Source organism: Lycium barbarum, chromosome 9 (assembly GCF_019175385.1).
Source record: "Lycium barbarum isolate Lr01 chromosome 9, ASM1917538v2, whole genome shotgun sequence".
Classification (NCBI taxonomy): Eukaryota; Viridiplantae; Streptophyta; class Magnoliopsida; order Solanales; family Solanaceae; genus Lycium; species Lycium barbarum.
Window position 1 is genome coordinate 2,865,020 of NC_083345.1, and position 26,285 is coordinate 2,891,304.

At 32.2% G+C, this 26,285-nt stretch overlaps 1 protein-coding gene across 1 annotated transcript; it reads left to right on the forward strand.

The window, feature by feature from the left end:
- Positions 1-4,825: 4,825 nt before the first annotated feature.
- LOC132610282 (protein TIC 22-like, chloroplastic) lies at positions 4,826-9,789 on the forward strand. Its single transcript, XM_060324594.1, has 7 exons — positions 4,826-5,322; positions 6,956-7,030; positions 7,997-8,053; positions 8,817-8,876; positions 8,963-9,040; positions 9,112-9,147; positions 9,512-9,789. The coding sequence occupies exons 1-7, from the start codon at positions 4,897-4,899 to the stop codon at positions 9,590-9,592; spliced, it is 813 nt and encodes a 270-aa protein (XP_060180577.1). The 5' UTR covers positions 4,826-4,896; the 3' UTR covers positions 9,593-9,789.
- The last annotated feature ends 16,496 nt before the right edge of the window (positions 9,790-26,285 follow it).

Sequence of the window (26,285 nt, forward strand, 5' to 3'; positions counted from 1 at the left end):
GATGCAGCCCAAATCTTCTTCTCAAGATCCATTTTCTTTAGGTATTTTGTTTTCTGAAACGCGTTCGTATTTGGAAACAAGAAAGAAAATCAGAACGAGAAATTCATATGATGTAATCATGAATTTAAAATTCAGCTAATTACTAGTTTAGTTTATTCTTGAAACAGTTACCACAGGAAGCTAAAAGTTCAAACTTATTTCTGCTGGAACATTGGGAAGACTACACTCTATCCAGCACAAGACATGGAGTCGGACCATTTTGGTCCCTGATATATCCCCTGTACTGTTATGGTCCTTAGTACAGTATATGTAGAAAAGTGACCTATTTGGTGTGGAACTGAAACCGTAAAGAGGATATATCCTTTACTGTAACCATGAGATTTAGAGTTCCAAACCAAATATGTCACTTTAGATATTAAGGACTATATCAGTAAAGAGGATATATCACGGACCAAAATGGTCCAACTCCCATACATTAAGGGCCATTTTGGTCACTAATTCAATACACTCTCCATTCCAGTTTACGGGACTCTAGTTCCTTATTAGTCCCTCCAAAAGATCAACACATTTGCATTTATACAAACAATTTACTTTTTTTTTTTTTTTTGAAACTGGTAACTTTTATACAAACAATTTACTTTACAGCCACAAAATGCTTTTTTGATAAAGTTACAGCCACAAAAATGTTCAATGTTTAAGATCATAAGCTTAAAAAGTCTTCATTTCTCTTAGACTATGTGCCAAATCAAACTACGTCACATAAATTGAAACAAAGGGAATAAATATCAACACTCCAACCACGTGTTCCGTGTTCTCTAAAGTTTAATCATATTCTATACATAGTTGCTTGTTCAACGAATCCGCCTCTATCATTGAATTCTTGAAAACAGTACTATTATAACTTGTCTCCTTCTCATCACAACTTTGCATTAACAGGGAAACAAATAAAACTGAAGATTTCTGACAGTTCCTGCTGTAAAGACTAGACAATACATTAATTGTGATAAAAGCACATTACGACAGATATATTCTGATTATTTAAGCCTTCCTAAATTCCATGTGACTTAATTGTGCCATGTTGGAGTATATATCGAAAGAAAACTATTTAAACAAACCAATTTACAGCAACAACATAAGCACAACAAAACAAACAACAACAACAATATACACAGTAGAATGTACGCAGACCTTACCCCAACCTTTGTGGGGTAGAGAGGTTATTTCTGATAAACCCTTGACTCTTGACTCAGAGAAAAGCAAATCAAAGCAATCCGGAAAAAGAAATAACGGAAGTAAAGAAGCCATGTCAAAATACTATATAAAGCATGACAAAACAGTCTGAAAAATAAAAACAATAACTACCACAAAATGATACACTAATCGAACTAACAAGAAATAATAACAGAAATCGAAGGACAAGAAACATCTAGAAAACTCCCTAAGAAAATGATAACAACAACAACATACCAGTGTAATCCCACAAGTGGAGTCCGGAGAGGGTGAGATATATGCAGACCTTACCCCTATCTCTGTGGGGTACTAAAGAGATTATTTCCACCCTCGACTCAACAACGCAGTACCAAAAACAAGTTAAACGGAAAAATGTGGGTAACAAAGTGGCAAGATAAACACAACCAATACAGCAACAGGTAACAAAATAAGCACGGCAAAAATGGGTAAGAGAAATCAAACCTTAAGTTATAGGCTTAATGCATATGTGGCCCCCTAAACTTACCCTTTTTTTTTCATTTTGACACCTCAACTAAGTGGTGTTCCTATTGAACCCCTGCACTCGTCCTATCAACCACAATCCGACTTATATAGTATTCCATCTTTACTGTAGTGACATGCTAATATATATTCTAATTTAATTATGCCATAAGATTAGCAGCAATTGAGAGGTAAAAAAAGAGTAATTCTTCATTAAGCTAGCAATACAAGAGCAGAATCAGTAGAAATCGACACATCTATGACCTAAACAATATCTTACTACATGTCTAAAATATTACTCCACCTTCATTTCCCCAATTTAATTTCTGCTTAATAAAAATGAAATTTCGAAGGTTTGATAGACACACTTAAAGTCTAGTTCAAGGTTCAATAAGAACCACACTTAATTTAGCTGTCAAACTGGAAAAAACAGGCGAGTTTAGGGGCTGCATATGAATCAAGCCTAAGTTATTTTTTCTTTGTGGCAAGTTAGGGCCACCTTAGAACGGGGTTCAAGGGTTTTAGAATTTGGGGTTTTTCCTTTCTTTAATTTCCTCTTTGATAATTTTCTTTTACTATATAAAAACAAGAACTACAAAAATCAAAACTAATAAGCTCAGTATTTTATATACGGAAAAGGTCCAAAAATACCCCTGAACTATTGAAAAAGGCTCATAAATACCCTCCTTCCACCTTTTGGTCTAAAAATACCCTTCCATCCACCTTTTAGGTCTAAAAATACCCTTAAGGTTTGTTTTTGGCTCAAATATACCCCTCAAACTAATAAGTTAAAATTAACTCTTTTAAAAAGCCAAATGGCAATTTGTAATTGGTCAATAATAAAATTCCGTAATTTAAAAAAAAAAATTGCCAATAATAAATTTCCAGTAATTTAAAATTCCAGATTTTAAAAAAAAATTGCCAATAATAAAATTCCGTAATTTACATATTTTTTTTAAAAAAAATTGTGTGGAAACTTAAAAATTAAAAAATTTAAAAATATGAACGAAACTGTTTTTTTTTTTTTTTTGCATTTCGTGAATTAATCAACGAAATATGTTTTTTTTTGCATTTCGTGAATAAAAAAACGAAATAGGAAATTATAATTTTTTTTTGCATTTCGTGTATTAAAAAACGAAATAGGATAAAAAAAATTATTTTCGTTCATATAAAAACGAAATTGGAAAATTGGACAAAATATATTTTCCAATTTTGTTTTTATATGAACAAAATTAATTTTTTTATCCTATTTCATTTTTCAATACACGAAATGCAAAAAAAAATTATAATTTCCTATTTCATTTTTTTATTCACGAAATGCAAAACAAAACATATTTCGTTGATTAATTCACAAAATGCAAAAAAAAAATCAGTTTTGTTCATATTTTTTAATTTTTAAATTAAATAATATATGTGTCCAATCACAAAATGCCATTTGGCTTTTTAAAAGAGTTAACTTTAACTTTGTTAGTTTGAGGGGTATATTTGAGCCAAAAACAAACCTTAAGGGTATTTTTAGATCAAAAGGTGGAAGGAGGGTATTTATGAGCCTTTTTCAATAGTTCAGGGGTATTTTTGAACCTTTTCCGTTTTATATACATACTACATCTAAACCAACAAAGTGGTATCCAACTAAGAAAATCGATGAAGGCGGGTTTAAGAGAGGTTTATCTGATGGCCTGAATTTGTTCAGTGGAGAGTCCTTTTTTGTGTGGCATCAAAAAGGAAAAATGTGAAAATACAGCACTCAACTTTGGGATTTAGATCACATATAACTCTGTTGAAAAGTATTGTATATATATCTATGCCATTTATATAAATAGTGTAAATATATTTTTAATTGAAATAAAAAAGATATTATAGGAGTGTATTTTCACCTTTTCGCAAAGTTCAAAGGTATATTTACACCTTCTGACACATGTTTTTTTTTTTTTGACCTTTTTAAATTCAACGATTAATTTTGATTTATACTTTGATGATTAAATATCTTTTTGTGCTCATCTTATTATTAAATCTATCATGCATGCCTCAGAGTATTTTTATAGGTGCAAAGAATAGATTGCAATTTGATATTAATCGAAATAAACAAGGGAATCTTGAGATTTTGATTGATTTTTATAATTATGGTCATTTTTAATTTCATTAAAGAAAGCATAAGTGACCATAAATTTTAAAAATCAAACAAACTCGTGATTCTTTATTACTAGTGTGTTAGCTCGGGCCCAATAACTGTATGGTGTTGTTATTAATATGTTATCTCTGATTTTTTTGGCATTTGAAAGTTGAACCGAGAAAAAACTTCCATTTTCTTCTCTTTTGGTTGGTTGGTTAAATGGGAGAAAAAAAAAAGATTAATCGGTTAAAACAACTGATGATTTGATTATACTATCATACGCTTAAGCCCAAGGTGGTTAGTTAGTACAATAAGAAAATAAGCATGGGGTAAACCTCATTTTTTAAGTTCGACAGTTCATAAAGCAGCAACTCTTTTCAATTCAAGATACTTGCTTCAATGTATCTATCGTAATTTTTTGAAATTGAACTTAGATATTCCACTAAGCAAATCATGTTTGTTTTATGCTTCATGATCAGTCGATGGAAGATATTCTTTTGTTTTTTTGGTCAAGATGGGTTATTGTAGGGTTGGCTGAGTGACTTCACATATGGAAGACCTGACATCGATTCTCCTTACCAGCAGCCTTCTCAATCAGAGTTCGTCTCACCGGGCTTGCTTAGTACATCTCCTGTTTGGTTTGCGAGCTATTACATAGTGAGCAGGTTACCAAGTGCGCATCCGAAAGATAGCGGTTGCGGATTTTTCTAGAATTTAAAATAGTATAAATGATAAATACGTCATAAAATTAGCCGAGATATGTACAAATCGATCCAAACATCATGAATATAAAAAAATAAAAATAAAAAAACAAGAATATATTATCTATGGTTAGATTAATTTTCTTACCTTGGTTTCTCCATCTTTTGTTCCATTTAAAAAAAAAAAAAAAAAAAAAACCCAACCTCCCACTCCCCCCACCCCCATCCCCCCTACCCCACCCCAAAAAAAAAAAAAAAAAAAAAAAAAGAGAGAGAAACATCTCGACACAAATTCCATAGCTGTTTTTAAAACCTGAAAAACCATTTCACCATAATCTAATTTCTCTCAAACATAGAAACACAAAAAAAAGCATGAATTTGTTCAACAAACCCAAACAATCATCATCTTCTTCATCAGCACCACCACACTTACAACTCCAACAAACTTTCAAGAATCTGCAAACCCATTTCTCCAATTTCCTTGAAACCACTTTCCCACAACTCAACACCCCTCAAAATTCACCCCCATGGGGTAAAATTGGTGTTAATAACAATACTGTAAGAAAGCAACAATCTTTATCTACTGAATCAATTGAAGAAAGATTAGCTGGAGTTCCAGTTTATGCACTTAGTAATGCTTCTCAAGAATTCGTTCTTGTTTCGGGTGTTAGTACTGGAAAAAATCTTGGTCTCTTTTGTTTTAATGAAGCTGATGCTGAAGCTCTTCGTCAACAAATGGAATCTATGGACCCCACTATGCGAAACGGGTCTCGGGTTGTTCCTGTTGCTCTTAATAAGGTTAGTTTTATTCATTTTGTGCTGCTATTTTTGTATATTGGTATGTGCTTAGGGGTCGTTTCGTAGGGTGTATAAGAATAGTACTGAATAAAGTGTATTCGTAATGTGGAGATTAGTTATGCTGGAATTATTTTTTATCGACTATTGGATAGGGTGTATAAGTATAAGAATAGGACTTAATAGGGTGTATTAGTAATGTTGTGACCCCTAGCTTAGGGGTTGTTTGGTCGTGTGTATAAGGATAGTACTGAATACAGTGTATTAGTAATGTTGGAATTGCTGGCTTAGGGGTTGTTTGGTAGTGTGTATAAGGATAGTACTGAATAGGGTGTATTAGTAATGTTGGGATTAGTTATGCTAGCATTAGTTTTTATCAACGGTTTGATTTGTTGTATTAAATAAAAATACATTGCATAATTTCTAAACAGTACTGGATAGGGTGTATAATATAAGAATAGTACCGGTATTGTTAATTCCATGGTTTACTATGTATAAGAATAGTACTGAATAAAGTGTGTATTATATATACGTAGGTTGAAAACACTACCAAACAAGGGATTAAATAATACCAAAGCTAATACTAGTTTAGATTTCTCTAATACCTCCTACCAAATGACCCCTTATTGTGTTATGTTTAGCTATGCTTGATTAATAGTGTTAGGCTATGTTGCTCGGACTCTCAAAAGATGTTGCCTCACCCGTGTCGAATTCTCCAAAAATGCTCTACTTTTGGAGAATCCCCCACACCCATTGACATTTCTGAAGAGTCCGAGCAACATAGGTGTTAGGCATGGTTAGTACACGGACTAGTTATGTGCAATTGTAATGAAGAAATTGTTTATATGAGGAATAAAATGATTAGGAGCCTGTTTGGATGGGCTTAAAAAAAGCAGCTTATGAAAATAGCTTATAAGCTGCTTTAGATAAGCTAAGCCAAACGGGCCCAATTATTTTATTAGGCTTATTTTAAGCACAAAATGACTTTAAGCTGGCCAGCCAAACACTCAAAAAAGCTGAAAACAGCTTATAAGCAACTTATAAGCCAATCCAAACAGGCTCTAGATGATTTTTATGGGATGAAACATAATGCAGGGATGGTTATGCACTGAGGGGTTGTTATGCCCGGTTGCCCACTTAAGGGATTTTTTGTCTTTAGATACTTTTATTGTATTGATAAAACACTTTTCTAATTCCACACAAATTAATATATAGATTCCTGCATAGCTTACTAGCTACTACCAATGTGTGATAAAAACTGCCAATCAATTTTTTTAATGAGGGTGGTGTCTGTTTCAGCTTCCGCCCACCTCGACTATTCCACTGGGTACCTATTTACTCTTACCAGCACAAGTAAGGGATAATCTGCCTACTAAGTATTAGACAGATGGGAAGAATCACGTAGTATTTTTTTTAACTCCGTTGAGACTTAAACCTAAAATTTGTGTGTTATTTCAGTTGTTTTAAAACTTACATTTAAGGGAAGTGGAGAGAATTTTTAGTCAAAAGCAAGTAGGACAAGCATGAGTAGCTACTATTTGTCTTTTGAAAAACTGAATGTAGGAAGCTAATAGTTGGACTCTTGATTGGAAAAGAAAAATGTTTTTTCACTCTTAATTGATGGTCAATGATGCAGGTTTTCCAGCTCAAAGTTGATGGAGTTGCTTTCAGGTTGATACCAGAGGCATCTCAAGTAAAGAATGCAATGAAGGTGAATATCTACTCATACAAAATTTTATAATTTTTATTGATGAAGTCAATGTTATGATTTTGGTGTGAAATTCTCTTGTTGTAGACTAATTTTATGCTTAAATCTATACGGAAGTTGATAGAGTACTCATGCCGTCATAGTGGTATCGCGAGAATTTGATTTTGAAGGTTTTAGTATCGTCATGTATGAAACTTCTATCCATTTTTTATATTTCGATTAGCAGATGGACACTCTTTTATCAGTTGTAGCTCTCCCTTTTAAACGATCATCTGAACGAGAACTGGTTGCATACATTATCAGGCATAAAATTCTTTAAGTGTCATAAACGTCGTACTTCGTTCTATCGTTGATTTTAACATCCTATGCTACATGAGGGTTGTTTGGTTGTTCCAAGATTTTCTTTGTAAATATGTCATGATTGATGATTCAACAGCAATCCTATGTAAAACATTGTCTGAAGCTCGTTTTTTGTTTGTCTAAATACTAACTACATCCGGAGTACTGAGATATTACAACAATAAATAGTAATATAAACTTTTGCTTGAAGGAACTTTTTGCTTGACACCAAATCTGAAAGTTTGTGGCACTTTCCGATGAGCATTAAGATGTTTTTCTTCATCTTACGGATAAACTTGTAATAACCGGAAGTTGCTTTTGGTTTTGGGTTAAAGTGGATGAAAAGATAGTTGTTGCTCAGTAAGTTTCTTTCCACTGCAACAAAGATTACATATACCAGTTGTGGACTCCAGAACATAGTATCATTACATAGATTCGGCCAGTCAAATGGTAGGAGGCCTCATCTTTACGTGATCTCTGTGAGGATAACAGTCAGGTTTCTGCTTATGCCAAAAATGGTTTTGTGCTTTGAAATTTGAATCGACATGTTTAGAATATCATTTTGTGCGCCATAACTTTTTCCTTATATAATCTGAAGCTGATCGTATTCTGCTTCCTCTTTGTATCTAGGAAAGGGAAAGGACTGGAGCGTCTGATGAGAGCTTTTATGGTGTTCCGGTTTTTCAGGTACACTCTCTCTGCTATAATCTTGTTTCACCTTCTTGGATGATGTTGCCTGGTTAAGAAAGTTTCTTTGTCGCTTGTATAGCCTGATGCAAATTTAACTTTGAAACCGACCATCATTAATAGTGTGACCACTACTGAAGTTTTAAGCTAGATATCCTCTTCATCATTCATATAAGAGATAGTTTTAATGCCAAGCTGCTGTGCTAATATGTTTGTCATGGTATAAGTACTATTCTTTTATTATGATAAATAAGCCTTTCTCATGAATGAGTGAGTGTTTTCCATGACTAATATGTTTAATGATGCGAAACCATCCCCACAAGCAGGTAAGCTGAAACCCCTTTTGCGAGGGGGGGTTTGAATTTCCATCGACATATGAGAGTATTTCGTTGTTTCACTGTTTGCTTAAATTTCATCAATCATAAAGAATTGGTGTCAAAAACTAGTTAAAAGTTGCTGAATGGGAAATTTTAGTTGGGAACCATGCCGACATGCATTGATAAACGTGACCTATTGTTCGACGAAGTTGGCATGAACATCATGGAAGATTCCAGGGTTCGAAGTTGGTATGAAGATCATGGAAGACCACATAAAGGTCCTTTGTGCTATGTGTTATGGTCACAAGTTTGATAAACCTCATTAATTTCATGCACACTAGTAAGCAAACGGTGAATTCATGCACAGTAGATCTTGTATTTCTTGTCTGTTCTCCACCTCATTGATTTGAAAATGACATTTATCCATCTGATTGATATTTTTACAGTCAAGGAGCTTAGTTCTGAGGAGCCAAAACAAGAGATATCGTCCTGTTTTCTTCAGGAAGGTAAGCTAATTATCTGGAGTTGTTAGTATCCACTAATGCGGTATGATGCTACATCGCGCTTCTTGTAATTTTACCAACTTTTGCAGGAGGACCTGGAGAATTCGCTAGTAAGAGCTTCTCAGCAGCAAGGGCGTTTGAATCCCGCTTTGAAAGGAGATATTCAGGTATGTCTGCTGATTACCTACAGTTGTGTCTTAGCTTCATGATGACCAAGAATTTTCATCGGATTTGACAGGTTGCGGTTCTGGAGGATATAATACAAGGTATGAAGGTAAGAGTCCTCAACCAAAAACTTCGATGTTACATTATAAAATTCTTGATCCGATCTTTGGCAATTTTGCAGAACTTCTCTGTTATCCTTTTAGTCGCTTTAACCTCTTATATTATTTTTCTTTATTTTTGGTAACCGAGGGCCAGCTAAAGCACGGTTCGAAACTCGGTTGATAATGCGCTCGTCCATTTAATTACCGAGCGTTTTCCTGTATCATGGTTCGAACTCGTGACGTGGGCCTAACCAACACATCACGCGTTGCACTCTTATCTATGTTCATCTTGCTTGTTAAATGCACATTGACTCGGTTAATGGCCGTAATGTAGTCCGTGTGATTGACAAAGTGTGTACATATTTTTTGCAGGATGCTTCGACGTCAAAGTGGGACGATGTTGTATTTGTTCCTCCGGGTTTCGATGTTTCAACAGATTCCTCCCAGAAGTAAGATAAATTTACACCAGAAGACTAGCTACTTGAACCTATATTATCCTATATTTTTTGATATTTGTGTGTAAATTGAAACTTTTTTACTACGAATTAGGTCCTGTTATTAGACAATTCTTATATAGAAACTTGAGCTAGGATTTCTGAAGTGTTTTTACAATTTGTAGACAAATTATGTATACAATTGACTTGCTCTGAGTTGGGAGATTATTAAGAATTGGAATTAGGAAAAAAAGGGATGAGCAAGTGAATTTAAGTTTGGAATGGGCCTGGGCTTGGGCCTATATATAGCGGGCAATTCTCAGGAATGCCCTTATTTTGGGGTGGTCTTTAATTTTTGCTCTTCGTTAGAATCCTTTGGTTTTGGGTCAAAAAAATTTTAAAAAATCGCAAGGTATAGTTTGGATTCACAAGGCAGAAATTTGCATGCAAAACTTTGCCTCGGGTAGAATTTTGCTACCTTCAGGCAGAGTTTGAAACTCTATGTAGAGTATGCAGTCAAACTCCTCCTGATCTGGTGGAGTTCAAATCAAACTCTGCTTGATGAGGTAGAGTTTAGCATTCAAAACTCTGCCTTGCGATTTTTTTTTTTTTTTTTACTGAGCTGGGCTTCGAACCCAGAATCTTGGGGTATTAGGCGAAGAACAAAAATTAAAGACCACCAATTTGAGGGACAAAAATTAAAGACCAGTGCTTTTTAAGGGCAATCCACACACACAAAAAAAAAATGATATACAGCTAGTCCAACGGTGCTACTTATGGACCCAAGCAAAACATACAGGAAGTTACACCGAACGACCTTGAAAATCCTTCAAGGTCGAAAGTCAAATCGTAAAACTTAGAAGTTTTGCCTATGGTGCAAACAGGGTAACCTGTTTTTCCAAAAGTAAGAATGAAGGAACCAAGTCTTAACCATTTTAGACGTTTTGTTATGATTGTATAAGCACTGATCCACGATATACTCTCTGAAAACATCCATAACACTCTTAAACTAATAAACCTTGCCTGACGTACTCAATCAATTCTACGTATTTTTCATTACTTAGAAATTCTTGAGAGCCGGTTGTTATATGTAACAAAATTTGAGGAATAACGGGCTTATTTTACTATTCTTTTTCACTTAAATACTATGCTTTTGGTCATATTAGGATATTTTTTTGTGTGGATGACCCTTCAAAGGCACCTGGTCTTTAATTTTTGCCCTTCGTCTAATATCATGAGGTTTGGGGTTCGAATCCAGACTTAGTAAAAAAAAAAATCGCAAAGTAGAGTTTTGCAAAATTTCAACTTAGTAAAAAAATAAAAAAATTGCTTTAATGCAAAGGTAGAGTTTTGCCTAATGCCTGAAGGCAAAATTCTGCCTTGGGAATCCAAACTCTACCTTGCGATTTTTTTTAAAATTTTTGACTGATTGGGAGTTCAAACCCGGAACCAAGAGGTTTTTAGCAAACGACAAAAATTAAAGACCACCAATTTGAGGGGTAAAAATTAAAGACCACCCCCGAATAAGGATAATCGTGCAAATTGCCCAAATATTTTGATTGTAGAGGCTATTTATTTGACTATTAACATAGTAATACTATTAAGTTGTGTTCACTAAATAATTTGCAATTTTATCTGGGTTGTAACGTGTGACTTGCCCTCTTTTTTATGTTAGAAACTTACAATCTATGATCTTTAGGTGAATAAAATTTACGTTGTAGATTATATAATATTTTCCGTTCATCGAATAAGAATCTCTAAAACCTTTTCTAATAAAAGAATTTTATTGAGAAAAGAGGAATTGTTTAAATGGAAATGAGTTGGCAATGTCCCAAAAAGGGATGCTCTTTGCCATGGGAATCATATCGTCGTTAGGAAAGATATTATTCTCATCTCATCATGATTATACTTCTGTTTAATTACTATACCTTATAATTGGAATTTTAATTGAACCTTATAAGAATCAAAAAGAATTTTTCCAAAAAAAAAAAAAACTATGCTGCCAGCTTTTAACTTTTTTGCTAACCAAACCTTAGTCATGAAAGCCTCCATCGACCTCCAATATTATTATCTCTGTACTCCTAAAAGCTCAATTTTTAGTTGGTTAATATTATAATAATTGTGTTGCAATAAAATATGAACTAATTATGCTAACATTAATTAGAGTAAATTAACAAACACATGAAACGCTTTTTCTTTATTCATTTAAGTTGTAATGAATATCATTGTATGAATTAGTTACTCCTTCCGATCCAAAAGATTAGTCGTTTTAGTTAATTGAATTTAGTTAAAAAATATTTGAAGTTTTAGAAAACAAGAAGTCCTTTATTACTTTCTACACTTACTTTTTCAATTAGTAGAGTGTTAATTAAGTGAGATGTTTAACAAAAAATTAAAAATAATTTAGATAAAGTCTCTTATGATTAGAGTTATTATATCTATCTTAAGGGGTGTGCCGAACCGTACAAGAGGTACTAGGGTAAATACTTACCCCAATATTTACACAAATAATATAAATTTTACTATAGTTAAGTGATTTAATGAAGTGAGAATGGTTGTTAGTTAATCATGATTAGTGCTAAAAATGTATATGCAAAAACATGTTATACATTTAATCTAAATATCTCGTGGGGGATAAAAAAATTCTGACCTACTAGTGTATAACAAAAGCATTTTTCCAAACAAACATCTATTAGGGTAACTTTATTTTTTGAAACCCAAGAAATTGGTTCAGTATATATACAAAAACTAAAAGCTCTTTGAAATTAAGAGTTCAGAATTTATTGTTTGTTAAAATTTCAGTAATTCGTGTATATATTTTATGTTATATGTTTAAACTACCGAGTTCCATAAAATCATCGAATAATAAAATTTACGATACGAACATGATTCCGAAATTAATATCATGTGTTATACTAGTGGGTTAATAATGATCTCACTAAAGGGTTGTCCTTTTAGATTTAATTTATCTATCAAATAATAGTCCCACATAAACTAAGATAAAAAAGACATTTTAAAAATCAACTAGGTTAAAAAGTAGCTTATGCTTAACAGATAGCTTCCTCTACTATATTTGTACTTATTGAACCTTCATAAATATCAGTGGAGGCCTAATAATTGTTAATTTTGTCTCTTTCACTCGAGCAACTAGATAAATCAACAACTCTACTATACTCACTTTGTCATATTAATCAGAAGCGGATAGAGACATAATTAGTTTATGATTCTGATATATAATTCTTTTTGCTTGTTGGATCTTAGATATAAATTATTTATAATTACTAAATGATTTTTAACACAAATATAGAATTTTTTCGCAAAGTTATAGAGCTGTGCCGAACCCATAATTATCACTGTAGTTCCACCAGCTCATATAACGAAGTCGACGCGACATGACAAATGCACATTTTCTTGAAAAATTGATGCTGATTATACTAGTTGTAAGCTAATATAAGCTTAAGTTCAAATTAATATGAAGTTAACACACATAGAGACAAACAAATACGCAACCAAACAAGTTGGCCTGACAATTTGACATTTGATAAGGATTTTTATCGAATGAGCGATGTCTGGTTCATTTTATACTCACGACCTCAATTTCAAAAAAGTAGATGTCGTGCTATATAATATATTTATTTATTTATTTATTTATTTTATATTGTTATGTTACAAGTTACAACTTGCAATATTTTTTACTCTTAGTGATCCAAATTCCTATTAGATGGTTTTTCTATATTTTGCATTATTTATAAAAAAAATAAAAAAAAAGTGGTCTACAGCTGCCAATAATAATTTAATATGAAGGTGAATTATTTCATAACATTTAAATCATGTGTGCCTACTGCCTAGTGAATTACGATCATAAAAAGTCATATTATAAGCCAAAAAGGCCACCAAATATGGTGGGCCATACTACATTGACGGCGTTGGGCTTGATTTGCTTGATTTTATGGGCTGCACTTACCCACTCAATATACTTTGTGTGGCCCGCTTTCCCTTTTTGCCATAATTTAACGAAATTTTTTAAAGTAAAATTTTCACACAGCTACCTTTTAATTCCTTCGAACAATCTATAACTACATATTCTACATTTACAATTCGTAGCTGGAGGACCTATATTTAGCTAGTAAATATGTCGACTTAAATATAGGATAAATATAACGGAAATACACACGCTGAGAAAACTGAAAGTGCTATATTTTTTGAAACAAAATTTATTCCAATTTAAATTAAAATCAGTTTTTAATGTTCACTGATTCACACAAATATCCTCTCATTCCATATCTGATCTCATATCTCATTGACTCATTCAAACAGCTAACAAATTCAAAAAAAATTGAATTCAAAAAGTACATTCATATTTTTAAGGCCAAAGTCATAGATGGACCCCTGAACATGTCCTGATTTTTCATTTACACCTCTTAACTGAAACGTTGATCAATTGGACCCTCGAATATAAGATAAAATGTGTCATTTGAACCCCTCGTGCTAGTTGGGCACACGCATGTAGTCCACTTGCAGTGACATGGAAAAATAGACCAGTGACATGGAATATCTGACCAATAAAAATAAGCCATGTCAACAAAAAAAATTAATTTAAGAAAAATTAATTTTAAAATCTATTTAAAAAAAATCTGAAAAATCCAACCCATCCTCTCCGATAGCCCACTTCACCGCTGCCACTGCCTCCGCCGCCCCACCACCGCCGCCGATTCAAAATCTATTTAAGTAATTAAAAAAATGGTGCCGTTTTTTGTCGGAGATTTATTTAAATAGATTTTGAAGCGGAGGCGGCAGTGGTGGGAGCGGGGAGGCAGCAGTGGCAGTGGCGGCGGTGAAGTGGGCTATCGGAGAGGATGGGTTGGGTTTTTCAAATTTTTTAAATTATTTAAATAGATTTTAAAATAGAGTTTTTGTTAAAATTAATTTTTAATGATTAAAAATTTTAAAAAAGGAAATATTTTGGTAACTCACGCTCTGTTTTAAGCAGTGCAGTTCACGCGTGTGCCCAGCTGGCACGAGGGGTTCAAATGACACATTTTATCTTATGTTCGAGGGTCCAGATGGTCAACGTTTCAGTTAAGGGGTCTAAATGAAAAATCAGGACAAGTTCAGGGGTCCATCTATGACTTTGGCCTATTTTTAACCCAAAAAAAAGGTTCAAAAACTAGTTCATCAAAAAACTTTGAAAAATAACAATATCAAACCAGTGAACAAAGCTCGTTTTAAACGACGAATATATATATTTGAATTCATCTGTTGAAATATCGAAATCAAGTTGAGTTCATAATTGAGGTAACAACGTTTTCACTGCAACTTTTTTATTTTTTTTATTATTCTGAAATTTTGAAAAATATAGTCAAAATATATCTGAAATATAGTCAACAGAAACCAGAATAAGTAATATTGAACATAATAATCAAAACACAATTAAAATATAGCCAAAATATAGTCATAATTGAGTTCATAATTGAGGTAGCAACGTTTTCACTGCAACTTTTTTATTTTTTTGATTTTTCTGAATTTTTTCTAAATATAGTCAAAATATATGAAAAATATATCTGAAATATAGTTAACAGAAACCAGAATAAGTAACATTGAACATAATAATCAAAATACAATTAAAAATATAGCCAAAATATATATGAAAAACAACTATTAAAATATCAATCCAAAACATTAGGAATTGAAAATTCGGGTTCTATACCTCTAGTCCTCATCGGAGTAGAAGCTTTATTAGTCATTTCACTTGAATCTAACAAAAAACAACCAAGAACAAACAGTGATAATTAATTATTTAGAGTTGCATTGCTGATTCAAACGGAAAAAAAAATGAAAATATAAGTTAAATACATGGTGAAACGTAAAAATCAGTATAGAATCTTACCTTTTTTGGGAATTAAATTTGAATTATGAGTGAAATAAATGAGTAGTTAATTAGAGATAAACAAGGAAGTTGAACTATTGTAAAACTGATTTGAAATTGGAGGAAATTAAGCGATATTGGGCATAATGGCGTGTATTTAGGGGGATAAGAGAGAGGGACGTTTTTTTTTTTTACTTAAATTTAGGGGTGTGGGAAGTTATCAGATGAATGGTAAAAAAGTGGTAGCTATAGGAAGTAAATATGTTATATTTTAGCTACTAAATATAATTATTGTAAAATTTAGTTATGTTCCATAAATAAGTAATAATGGAAGCTATGTCAAGTAAATTTTACATTTTTAAAATGACCTAATAATACTACTTTAGACTCTATATTACAAAATATAAGGATGTTTTTCCTTATTTACAAAATATACCAACAAAATATAAAGTATACCAGATTTGAGTTTAATGGGATCCCACGATTTTAGGCTTTCTTTTGAGGAAAAGAATCTGATTTTAAATGTGGACTTAATTTTAGGATAGTTATCAATCAACTTCTTCTTCTTTTTTAAAAGATTTTCTCCCCCCCCCCCCCCCCCCTCTCTCTCTGTCTCTCCCCCTCTCCCTCTATGATAGACATCATTTTCAGACCTAAAATTCATCTTTTCTCCTAGAATAAATTTTCAAACCAATATTACAAAGTATTTTTTATTACTGACCTGTGTATTAATTGATATATAAAAATTGATTTGTATCGTTTTGAGATATGTGTGATCACTGTGTGTTTGAAACCTTTATATATTATATAAACTGTAGTTTTCAAAAATGTTGAAAACTAATATATGTATGAAATGTGTATGAAATCTGCTATATATCATTTAGATATATGCGGTACAATGTGTATGAAATGGAAATAAATTCGATATGAATTAATGTATGAAATGTGTATGGAAGCTGGTTCGTATCAATCAGAAACTTATTTTACATATATACTTTGATCAGATTTTATATAATTTATATGTACTTTATCATAATCAAAATATACATACAACTTTTGCACATATTTCGTACATAAAAATTATAATGAATTTATACAGTTATACATATTGCATACAAAAATTGGAGAAAATTAGGGAACAATATCTCTTAATTTTGAATGGGGAGAGAAAAGTGGATGAAATAAAAGAGCAAAAGATGGAGAAAATCAAGGAACAATATCTCTTAATTTTGAATGGAGAGAGAAAAGTGGATAAAATAAAGAAAACAATTTATTTAATGTGTTTTATTTACTTCTTTTTAATTTACCTGATTCGTATATATTTTGTAACAAATCTATTGATATATTTTGTAAACTGAAAAGTATCGTCATGTTCTGTAAATATACCCTCTTACTATGTTCATATATGTTTTTTGCCCATTTTTGATAGCTTATTCTTGAACTAATTAGTTTTTGTCCTTTTATTACAACAACACTAACATATCAAGTGAAATTCAAAAAGTGAAATTTGAAGAGGGTAGATTGTACGCAGACCTATCCCTACCTTAGATGTTTTCGAAAGGTCCTCAACATAGCAATTCAAAACAGTACAAAAAAAAAAAAAAATAAGGGAAACGAGTTTTTGTCCTTTTATTATGTCTAACAAATTCCTTACAGTTCTTGTGGGGCATTATGACCTTTAATTAAAAATATCAACTTTTCATAATGATGCATGCTTTCCCCATCTTTTTCTTTTCTTTTCTTTCTTAAGTGGTTAAATTTGTCTAACTTTACTAAGAACCAGTAAGTTTCACTGCTAATTCTAAAGCTGCAGAATACATAATGAATTTATATATTGGATATGATTTGTCAATTTTGGGTAAATGAAATTGACTGTTGTTTCACTTTGAAGAAACTTACAAGTTACAACTAATCCAAGTGACTTAGTAGGGGAAAAGGTCGAAATATACCAAAAACATTCACGAATTGTGTTGCATTTGTACTCTTAATAACCTTTCGATATATGAAAACCCCCACTGTTATCTTATATCTATAATATACTCCTTTCATTAACGGTCTTTCGCCCTGAAAAAATTGATGTGAGTTGGCTAATAAAGTGAAGCCACATAGAAGTGTATTTGGAAATTTTCAAGTGTTCAAAGACATGCTTTAATCAAATGAACAATTTAACCACCAAAAGATGTGGTGCAGCGGATGGGGCTGCTCCTCCGTTAATCAGAGGTCTCGAGTTCGAACCCTGGGTATGGAAAAATTCTTGGTCGGGAGCGCTTCCCCCCGAATGGGGCACTACGCAGCGTGAATCCGGATATAGTCGGACTTCAATGCGGGTACCGAACACCGAATGAGAAAGAAAGAAAAAAAAGAACAATATCTCTTTATATTTTAGTCTGTTACATATTGAATGACATAATATTTTTTTAAGAAAATATTTAGTCTTAATATTTCTAGTTTATTTTTAATAACATGACTCGTTGGGACTCACCCTGATATAAAAATTTACTCTAAAACTTGTAGGGTAATATAAAACTTCTTCAATTAGGGTCCTTATAAAACTGATAATCCTACCCAATTTTCCCCTTTCTATTAAGTAGAAGTGCTTTTTCAGTTTCTTCCCGCCCATGGATTTGGTAGCAGATGGTTGGGACAATGGTTGTATACTGAAACCAATTAGGGACACATCTCCTATCTCCCGGAGAAGCAGCTTTCATCGGGCTATAATATAATACTTCATCCGTCTCATTTTAAATGACACTTTATTTTTTTAGCCTATTAATTTCTATTTTTTAAAAGTATTTAGTCTTAGCACCCTCATTTATCTTTAGTACTATGACTACTAGTGGAGCCACCTGCCATAAAGTCATGGTATACCGACTACTGAGACTGAGCTTCATCAGCAATATTCAGTTTAATTATTTTTCTAGGAACGATAAAATTTCTCAAGCATTATCCATTTAGAAATAAATAATTCAAAAAAAAAGGTTTTTGGACCCATGCTTGACTACAATGTTCTTTTGTGTGTTAACAAAGGAAGGTTCACGATAGGGTAGCAGGTAATAATAATTGGAACAGAACAAAAGAAAGAGTGATGGGATGAACACTTTGCTTACACTCGTCAAGTTTTTTTTTTTTTTTTTTTTTGGGAATCTGTCGAATGTCAATTTCATGACAGCTAGTAGCTAGCTAGCTAGCTAGGAGAAAAATATTCCTGGATTTTTATGACATTATTGATGATATGATGTTCTTGCTTGCTATTCATTGTGCTGTTGTTTGCTTGTCCAATATGGCATTGGCTCAAATCAGCATATATACAGACTGTTTGAAAAGTTTAGTAAAATTATAGTACGATGAATATTATTGCTTGCAAAACTGGATTGATGTTGGCAGGCATAGATAAAACAAAAAAGTTCAAATATGCCATTAAACTATTGAAAATGACTCATTTATGTTACTCCCTAATAGTTTGGCTCATTTATATCATCAAACTATTGGAAATGGCTCATTTATGCAACTCATCAATAGTTTGGCTTATTTATGCCATTGTCGTTACCAAAATCACTCATCCATGCCATGTTTCGTTAACGCCAGTTTTTATAATATCAGATATGACACGTAGCCTCCAATTAGAGGTCTAAGTCGTTTAATTAAATCAGCGCAATTTTAAATCTCAAATTGATAAAAAATCTGACTCATACACCTGACCCACCCACAACCATAATCTAGTTGGAGGCCACGTGTCATATCTGGTATTGTAGTGTTAGTGAAAAATGACATGGATGAGTCATTTTGGTAACGACAATGGCATAAATGAGCCAACCTATTGATGAGTGGCATAAATGAGCTATTTTCGATAGTTCGATGGCATAAATGAGCCAAACTATTGACGAGTGGCATAAATGAATCATTTCCAATAGTTCGATGGTATACTTGATCCTTTTCCGCAGATAAAATTCCCTTTCTGATTTGGGGCCTCAAATAATACCCTCACCAAGAGAATAGTAAATTAAGGCGGAATCAAAATTTAAAGTTTGAATTTGAAATTTTGTACCAAAATGTTGGATTCAGCCGAACCGTTAAACTATATTCTAGCCCAGCCCCTGGTAGCTATTAGCCAATGTTGACTAGTTTAAGTTCATTGCTCGAACGATCATTCAATTATTGAAAATTATGAAATAAAGTTATCTTACTTATCCTTTGTCACATGAAAAATACTTTTAATTTCTATACTTAGTTCGGAACTTGGACAAAGTGACTTACACCAAAAATTCGACTAGCGGCACTTAAAAATAACCCAAAATGCGCATAGATAAACCAAAAACTACTTATAAGCTAATTTGAATACTATAAGTCAAACACCTCATTAAATTAATTTACAGAGAAGTGCAAGCTTACTAACAAAAGAAAATTAGAAAAAAAATACAAATTTGCCCTTTCTCGTCCTAAAATACTCCTTGTTTGCAAATAAATGGAAGACTACTCTCTTTTTTTCTTGTTAGAACGATAAGGAACTGCAACGTTAGGTTGAGGGCTAGCTTACTTGGTGAGCTCCCTACTTTCTAAGTGGAGAATTCATATCTCATTAATAATGTACCAATCTCTTCCCCCACTACTAATATCAATTAAAAAAATTAAAAAGATCTACCTTAACGTTTTATTTTGCCTTTATTCTTTGGGCGAAATGGAAACAAAAACGAATTTAATGATATATAGAAACGACCTAAAGAAATTATCTATCTCATTAAAGAGAATTTCAAAACTTTGTGGTCCAAGAATAACATTCCATCATAGTCATAGATACTTTCTCTTCTAGAGAGGGAGAGAGTGGTCCAAAGGAGAAGAAAAAAATGAGAATTTAGTGAAAATTGAACGTTGAAAAGTTTAAATTATGAAATAAGAAACATGCAAATGAGCAGCAATATCACTTAAATCTCTATATAGGTATTTTTCTCTTGAAAAATGATGACATGATCTAATTTTTGCCATAATCTACCTGATGTTGCTAAGACAATTTCAGGAAAAACAGTAGCACTATGGCCTCAATCATCAGCAGTATGACCATAAAGAATGAACGATGATACTTGTTCGTACTCGAAATTTATTTCAGACAATTTAAGTTTAGCAATTAAAAATTAAGGTAAGAATTATATTAAATGATTAATAACGAGCTGAATCCATATTTTTTTATGTATGAAATTGAAGAAAGAGCGTGAATCGATTCTATATTAAAAAAATAGGTAAATGTCTCTTTTTCTCGTGAAGTTATCGGAATGAGCAAGGGCTTCCTATCATGATGAATCTTGCGGTATATTGGTGGTGAATATATAATGCAGCTTGCCATTTTTTGATGTTTTTTCCTGCTTCTCACAACTGCTCTTTCCACGCCTTCGAATATCTAGGGGTAAATTAATTGTCGCCTCTTTTCTTCTTTTTTTAGTAATTGAGTTGCCTATCTTTGTGGCATAGATTGTACAAATTTGTGAAGAGAAATGGACGTATAGTATGAGAGAAAGCATCTTACTTGTCCGCCACAAAAAAATACCACTTATCTTCCGACTTTCATGTGTTAAACATGTCGTAAATATATCACTTAATCATGATTAAATAACAAATTAAATGCATACACGACAAATACATGTTCGGCATTCATAGACGTAATGTAAATATCAAATACGAGTAAATTCTTACTAGTGATTTTGTTTGGGTCCTCTAAGAAGTTCCAATTAATATTTGTAGAAACTAAATACAACAGCTGTTAACAATTAATGATTCATGAACAAATTAAATCAGCGCAGGCTGTAAGATAGATAGAGAGCTACTTTTGGGGAGCCTTTGACCAAAATAAGCTATTTTTTAAATCAATTTACCAAAGTAATATGTTTTTTATTTTTTTTACGGAACTAGCATAAACGTATTCCTGAGTAACGTATTAGGCATTATTTTATTCAAAAATTCTAACGGAAAAAATTAGGTCGGGTTAACGGTGTTAAAAGCTAATTCGTGAATACGTTACTGTCAGTAACGACTTTAGAGAATCCAAATACGAACAATCCTTTTATGTAATCTGACATTGACTGATGTTAAAGCCGTAACTAGGAGTTACGATTTTAGCATAAAACGTAACTGACAGTTACGTTTCTACTCAAACTAGGCATGCGCAAATCTTGCCGAGAATCCTGCAAATTGGGAAACTTTCTGATTGATTTGACTATAAAACGTGATTAATAGTTACGTTTTAATTGTAAAACGTGACACACAATAACGACACACTGCTAAAGTCCCTCTTCCTCATACTTTTTGAACAAACCACATATCATTATAAAATATAGTGTATGAAACGAATGTTCAAACACATTCGAACAATTTTCATCAAAGCTTCTACTTGTGTGGCCTATTGTCGGAACAGCATTAAAAAATTCAACAGGTATAAGTTAATTAAGTCAAATATTTCGTAATATGTTAAAATAATACTATAGTTTTAATTTATTTTTCTGTTATATTAATAATAATAAGTGTCTTATTTTCGTGTGTAGGAGTAAAGATGGTCAATTTTGAACATAATGTGATGGTTGCTTTGTATTGGGGTGGCGAAATAATTACTGAAATGAACGGATTCAGGTACACTGAAGGTGCCAAAATGATTGTCAGCATGTTTATTTCAACGAACTATGCTGAATTGGTTGAACTATTGCATGAGAAGATGGGGACAAATAGTGAAAATATTCAAATTGATATTTCTGGAAAATATCCATGCTCATTTCAAGGTAACAATACAAGGTTCATTGAGTTTAAAATTGAGAATGACCAGTCCTTGCTACAATTTTTCTCCATACGGCAAAAATTTGCGGATAAGATCGATATAAATATTTTGGAGATTTATGTAAAGACCAAACCAGCAAATCAAAATAATATATTTCAAATGAGTGGTCAGCATGGTTATCACATGAATTTGTTGGCTCAAAATTATGGATTTGCTATGGCCAGTCAGCCTCATCTCGGAATTGAACAAGTTTTTTTTTATAAATACAGTTAATACTTTTATTAATATTTTTAGGTATACCTGTAGTAGTGGTAGGAATCCCGCTATCTCATGTTGCTTAGCCTGTGAGGCCTTACAAAGATAGTGATACTTAAATACACTAAGTTTTTTCAAACAAAACTTACTTCGGACACCTTTTCAACCCCTAAAATGACGATCCGAACGTCTACGTATCCTTGATGTATTGGGCCTACATTATTGTACGCAGAAAAAAATATCAAGTTCTATATAAAATATTGACGTTTCGGAGTCTTGATCCACGACTAATCGTTGGTTAAAGTATGGAAAAAACACTAAGTTTTTTCAAACAAAACTTACTTCGGGCACCTTTTCAACCCCTAAAATGACGATCCGAACGTCTACGTATCCTTGATGTATTGGGCCTACATTATTGTACGCAGAAAAAATATCAGGTTCTACATAAAATATTGACGTTTCGGAGTCTTGACCCACGGCTAATCGTTGGCCAAAGTATGAAAAAAACACTAAGTTTTTTCAAACAAAACTTACTTCGGGCACCTTTTCAGCCCCTAAAATGACGATCTGAACGTCTACGTATCCTTGATGTATTGGGCCTACATTATTGTACGCAGAAAAAAATATCAGGTTCTATATAAAATATTGACGTTTCGGAGTCATGACACACGACTAATCGTTGGTCAAAGTATGGAAAAAAACACTAAGTGTTGCAAAAAATAAAGTTTGGCCAATTTTTTTTTGCTTTTTGGTACTGTTTCTATAACGCAGTATTTTACTGCGCTAAAGGTAGTTTTGTAACTTTTTTTTTTGTTGGAAGAGCGAAACTAGAAGCCTGGACACGGGTTTCGCCAAACTCAATAATATTTGCTCAAATAATATATTTGTGTTAAGAAATTTATTAAATATGTATAAATAATAAGTTTAGAACATAAGTATTAAATCTGAAATCGTCGTTCTAAAATCTAAAAACATAAAGTTGAACTCTTGGCTCTGACTCTGCCATCTAATCACGTGGGTAACAATATCCAAATTTTTTTTCTTTCTATGTGAATAAAATAATCACATAACTTGCACACTAAATCAGTAAATTGTGTAAGAAAATGTTGTCAGCATGGAAATGACATTGACATAACAGATAACAACTATTAAAGGTAAGTGTACAATTTTATTGTGTGTCACGTTTTACAAATAAAACGTAACTGCAGATAACGTTTTATAGTCAAATCAGTCAGAACTATTGTAAGTGCACAATCTTATTGTGTGTCACGTTTTACAAATAAAATGTAACTACAGATAACGTTTTATAGTCAAATCAGTCAGAAGGATTCCCAATTTACAGGCACTACAAGAAATTAGGCTTACAACGACATTTTATAAATGTCATATTAAGTGCCATAAGTGTCGCAAAATCACTTAGCGACATTTATTTTACATTTAGTACAAATGTCGTAAATTTGAGGGTCGGGAATTTTCCGACATTTATATTAATGTCGGTACATAATTTACGACATTTATTTACAACTTTTTAAAAACGTCACAACAAAATTTCCAACATTTAGATTAATGTCGGCAAAATAATTAGCGACATTTATTTGCAACTTTTATTAAATGTCACCGATTTTGAAATTAATTTAATTGCGACATATAACGAAATGTCATCAAATCATACCATCCTTACTACGCATACATAGAAATGTCGGAAAATCATCTCTAGTCAATAGCATCATTTTTCTTTTTTATATACTGAAAAAATCTAATTTAATGCCACGATGAATCATATAATTCCAGTACACAAGTTATACACTACAATAGAACTTTGAATTAAACAAAAGAGTCACTTCGACAAACTTTTGAAAAATCTCGTGAACACCATTAAATATATGGTTCCCGAAGAATACAAAATTTTCTCCTAAGCTGAGAATGCTATAAATAAAATCTAATATTGACTAGTGACCACAAAAACACCAATTCATTGATTGTCACTTGTTGAGCCTTCATACAAAGCAGCATCTTGAATCTCTATGACAACATGCATCCTCTTCAAAAGACTTCTCTTCTTGACTCTAATTTTTGTATATCGACTTCTGATGAAGATGAGAAAGAGATCTCTGACAGCAAACCAAAGATAAGGGCAAATATTAGAAGTTAGAAAAATATGGTTTAAACAAAATAGCAGGCAACTTTTATAGAAGACAAAAGATCGTGAAATAAGAGTATTGCTACATTCACGGTACAGTTAAAAAAGTAAAATACAGATCTCAAAATTCAGTGTCAATCCTAAAGCCCACACCACAGAGGATTACCTTCACATCCACAAAAATATGATCCAATGCAACAATCATATTATACAATTAATCTCTTTCGGGACTCCACTTCGTAAAACCTACAAAAGAAAAAATAAATCAAGAAAAGTAAATGACAAATAAAATTCAAGCAGAGAGAGAGAAGAGAAATGGAGAAATTAGGCCGCCGGTGCAGCCTATGACGTAAAGGGAATTGGGGGAAGGGAAAAGGTTAGGGTTCCAGCTTTTTATTCGTGGGAGTAGTATTTGATTAAGTTTAAAATTATTGGGGGGAAGATTTAGTCTTTGGGGATTTTTTAATTTTTTGGGGGGAAAGTCTGGGTCCAAATGAAAAAGAGTATTAAAGTACATAGAACCAAAATTTAAAAAAAATACTGCTCCTATTTCTATAACTACTATAATTTCATAAGCTTTTTTTTATTAGTAGTAGCAAATAGTATTCCTTGCAAAATCAATTACTTTAATAAGAGCTTAAATAATGTTCAAATGCATATAAATAAAATAAATATGACACGAATTGTCCCGTAGTAAAATCGATTGTCGTCGATGCCTTTTTCTCGGTTCTTTCCTCCATTACAAGAGTTCGAACAAGAAAAAAATAAGAGCGCCCTATGAAGAATGTTGTAAAAATTCATAATAGAATCTGGCCATAACAATAATGAAAAGATCAATAATGGATAAAAAAGCCAAGTCATATTCTGAAAATAATTAATATTCTTTAAATATTATCCGCAATGACACCTATTCTAATACTACTAGTTAAATACTTTTTAAAAAGTCATATGTGCGATAGTTTTCTTTAATTGGTAGAAATATTCAATATCTCTATTGTTATAATTGTATAATTTAATTTTAACTAATTTACACAATTAATTTAGTCACGTGTGGGACTACACTGGATGTGTTGTTGTTGTTGTAATTTAGCCATATTTTTAGTTCCAAACTCATTCGTTATATATATATATATATATAATTACTACTTTATGCATCCACTAATTCTTTCCCTAGAATTAAATATAAAGAGTGATGACATAATTTAAAAAGATTTAGATTTCCAACATTAGGTGTAAAAGTCAATAATTAGCGACTAATAATATGACATTTGAAATAAATGTCATAATATTTTCGACATTTGTATCAAATGTCGTTATTTTAACGACATTTTACGCCAAAAATCGTTGTTTAGCTATATTTTATGCCAAATGTCATTATTTTAGTGACATTTTTCGTCAAATGTCACTATATTTACGACATTTTACATCACATGTCATTATTTTTATGACATTTTTTCATAAATGTCGAGAAATTCCTTTTTCCCCGACATTTATTTCAAATGTCACTAAATAAATGTCGTCGTATCTTTACTTTCTTGTAGTGAGGATTCTCTGCAAGAGATTGCGCGTGCCTAGTTTCAGAAGAAACGTTACTGTCAGTTACGTTTTATGCTGAAGTCGTAATTGCGGGTTACGACTTTAGGATCAATCAATGTCAGATTTCATAGAAAGATTGTTTGTACCTAGAATTTCTAAAT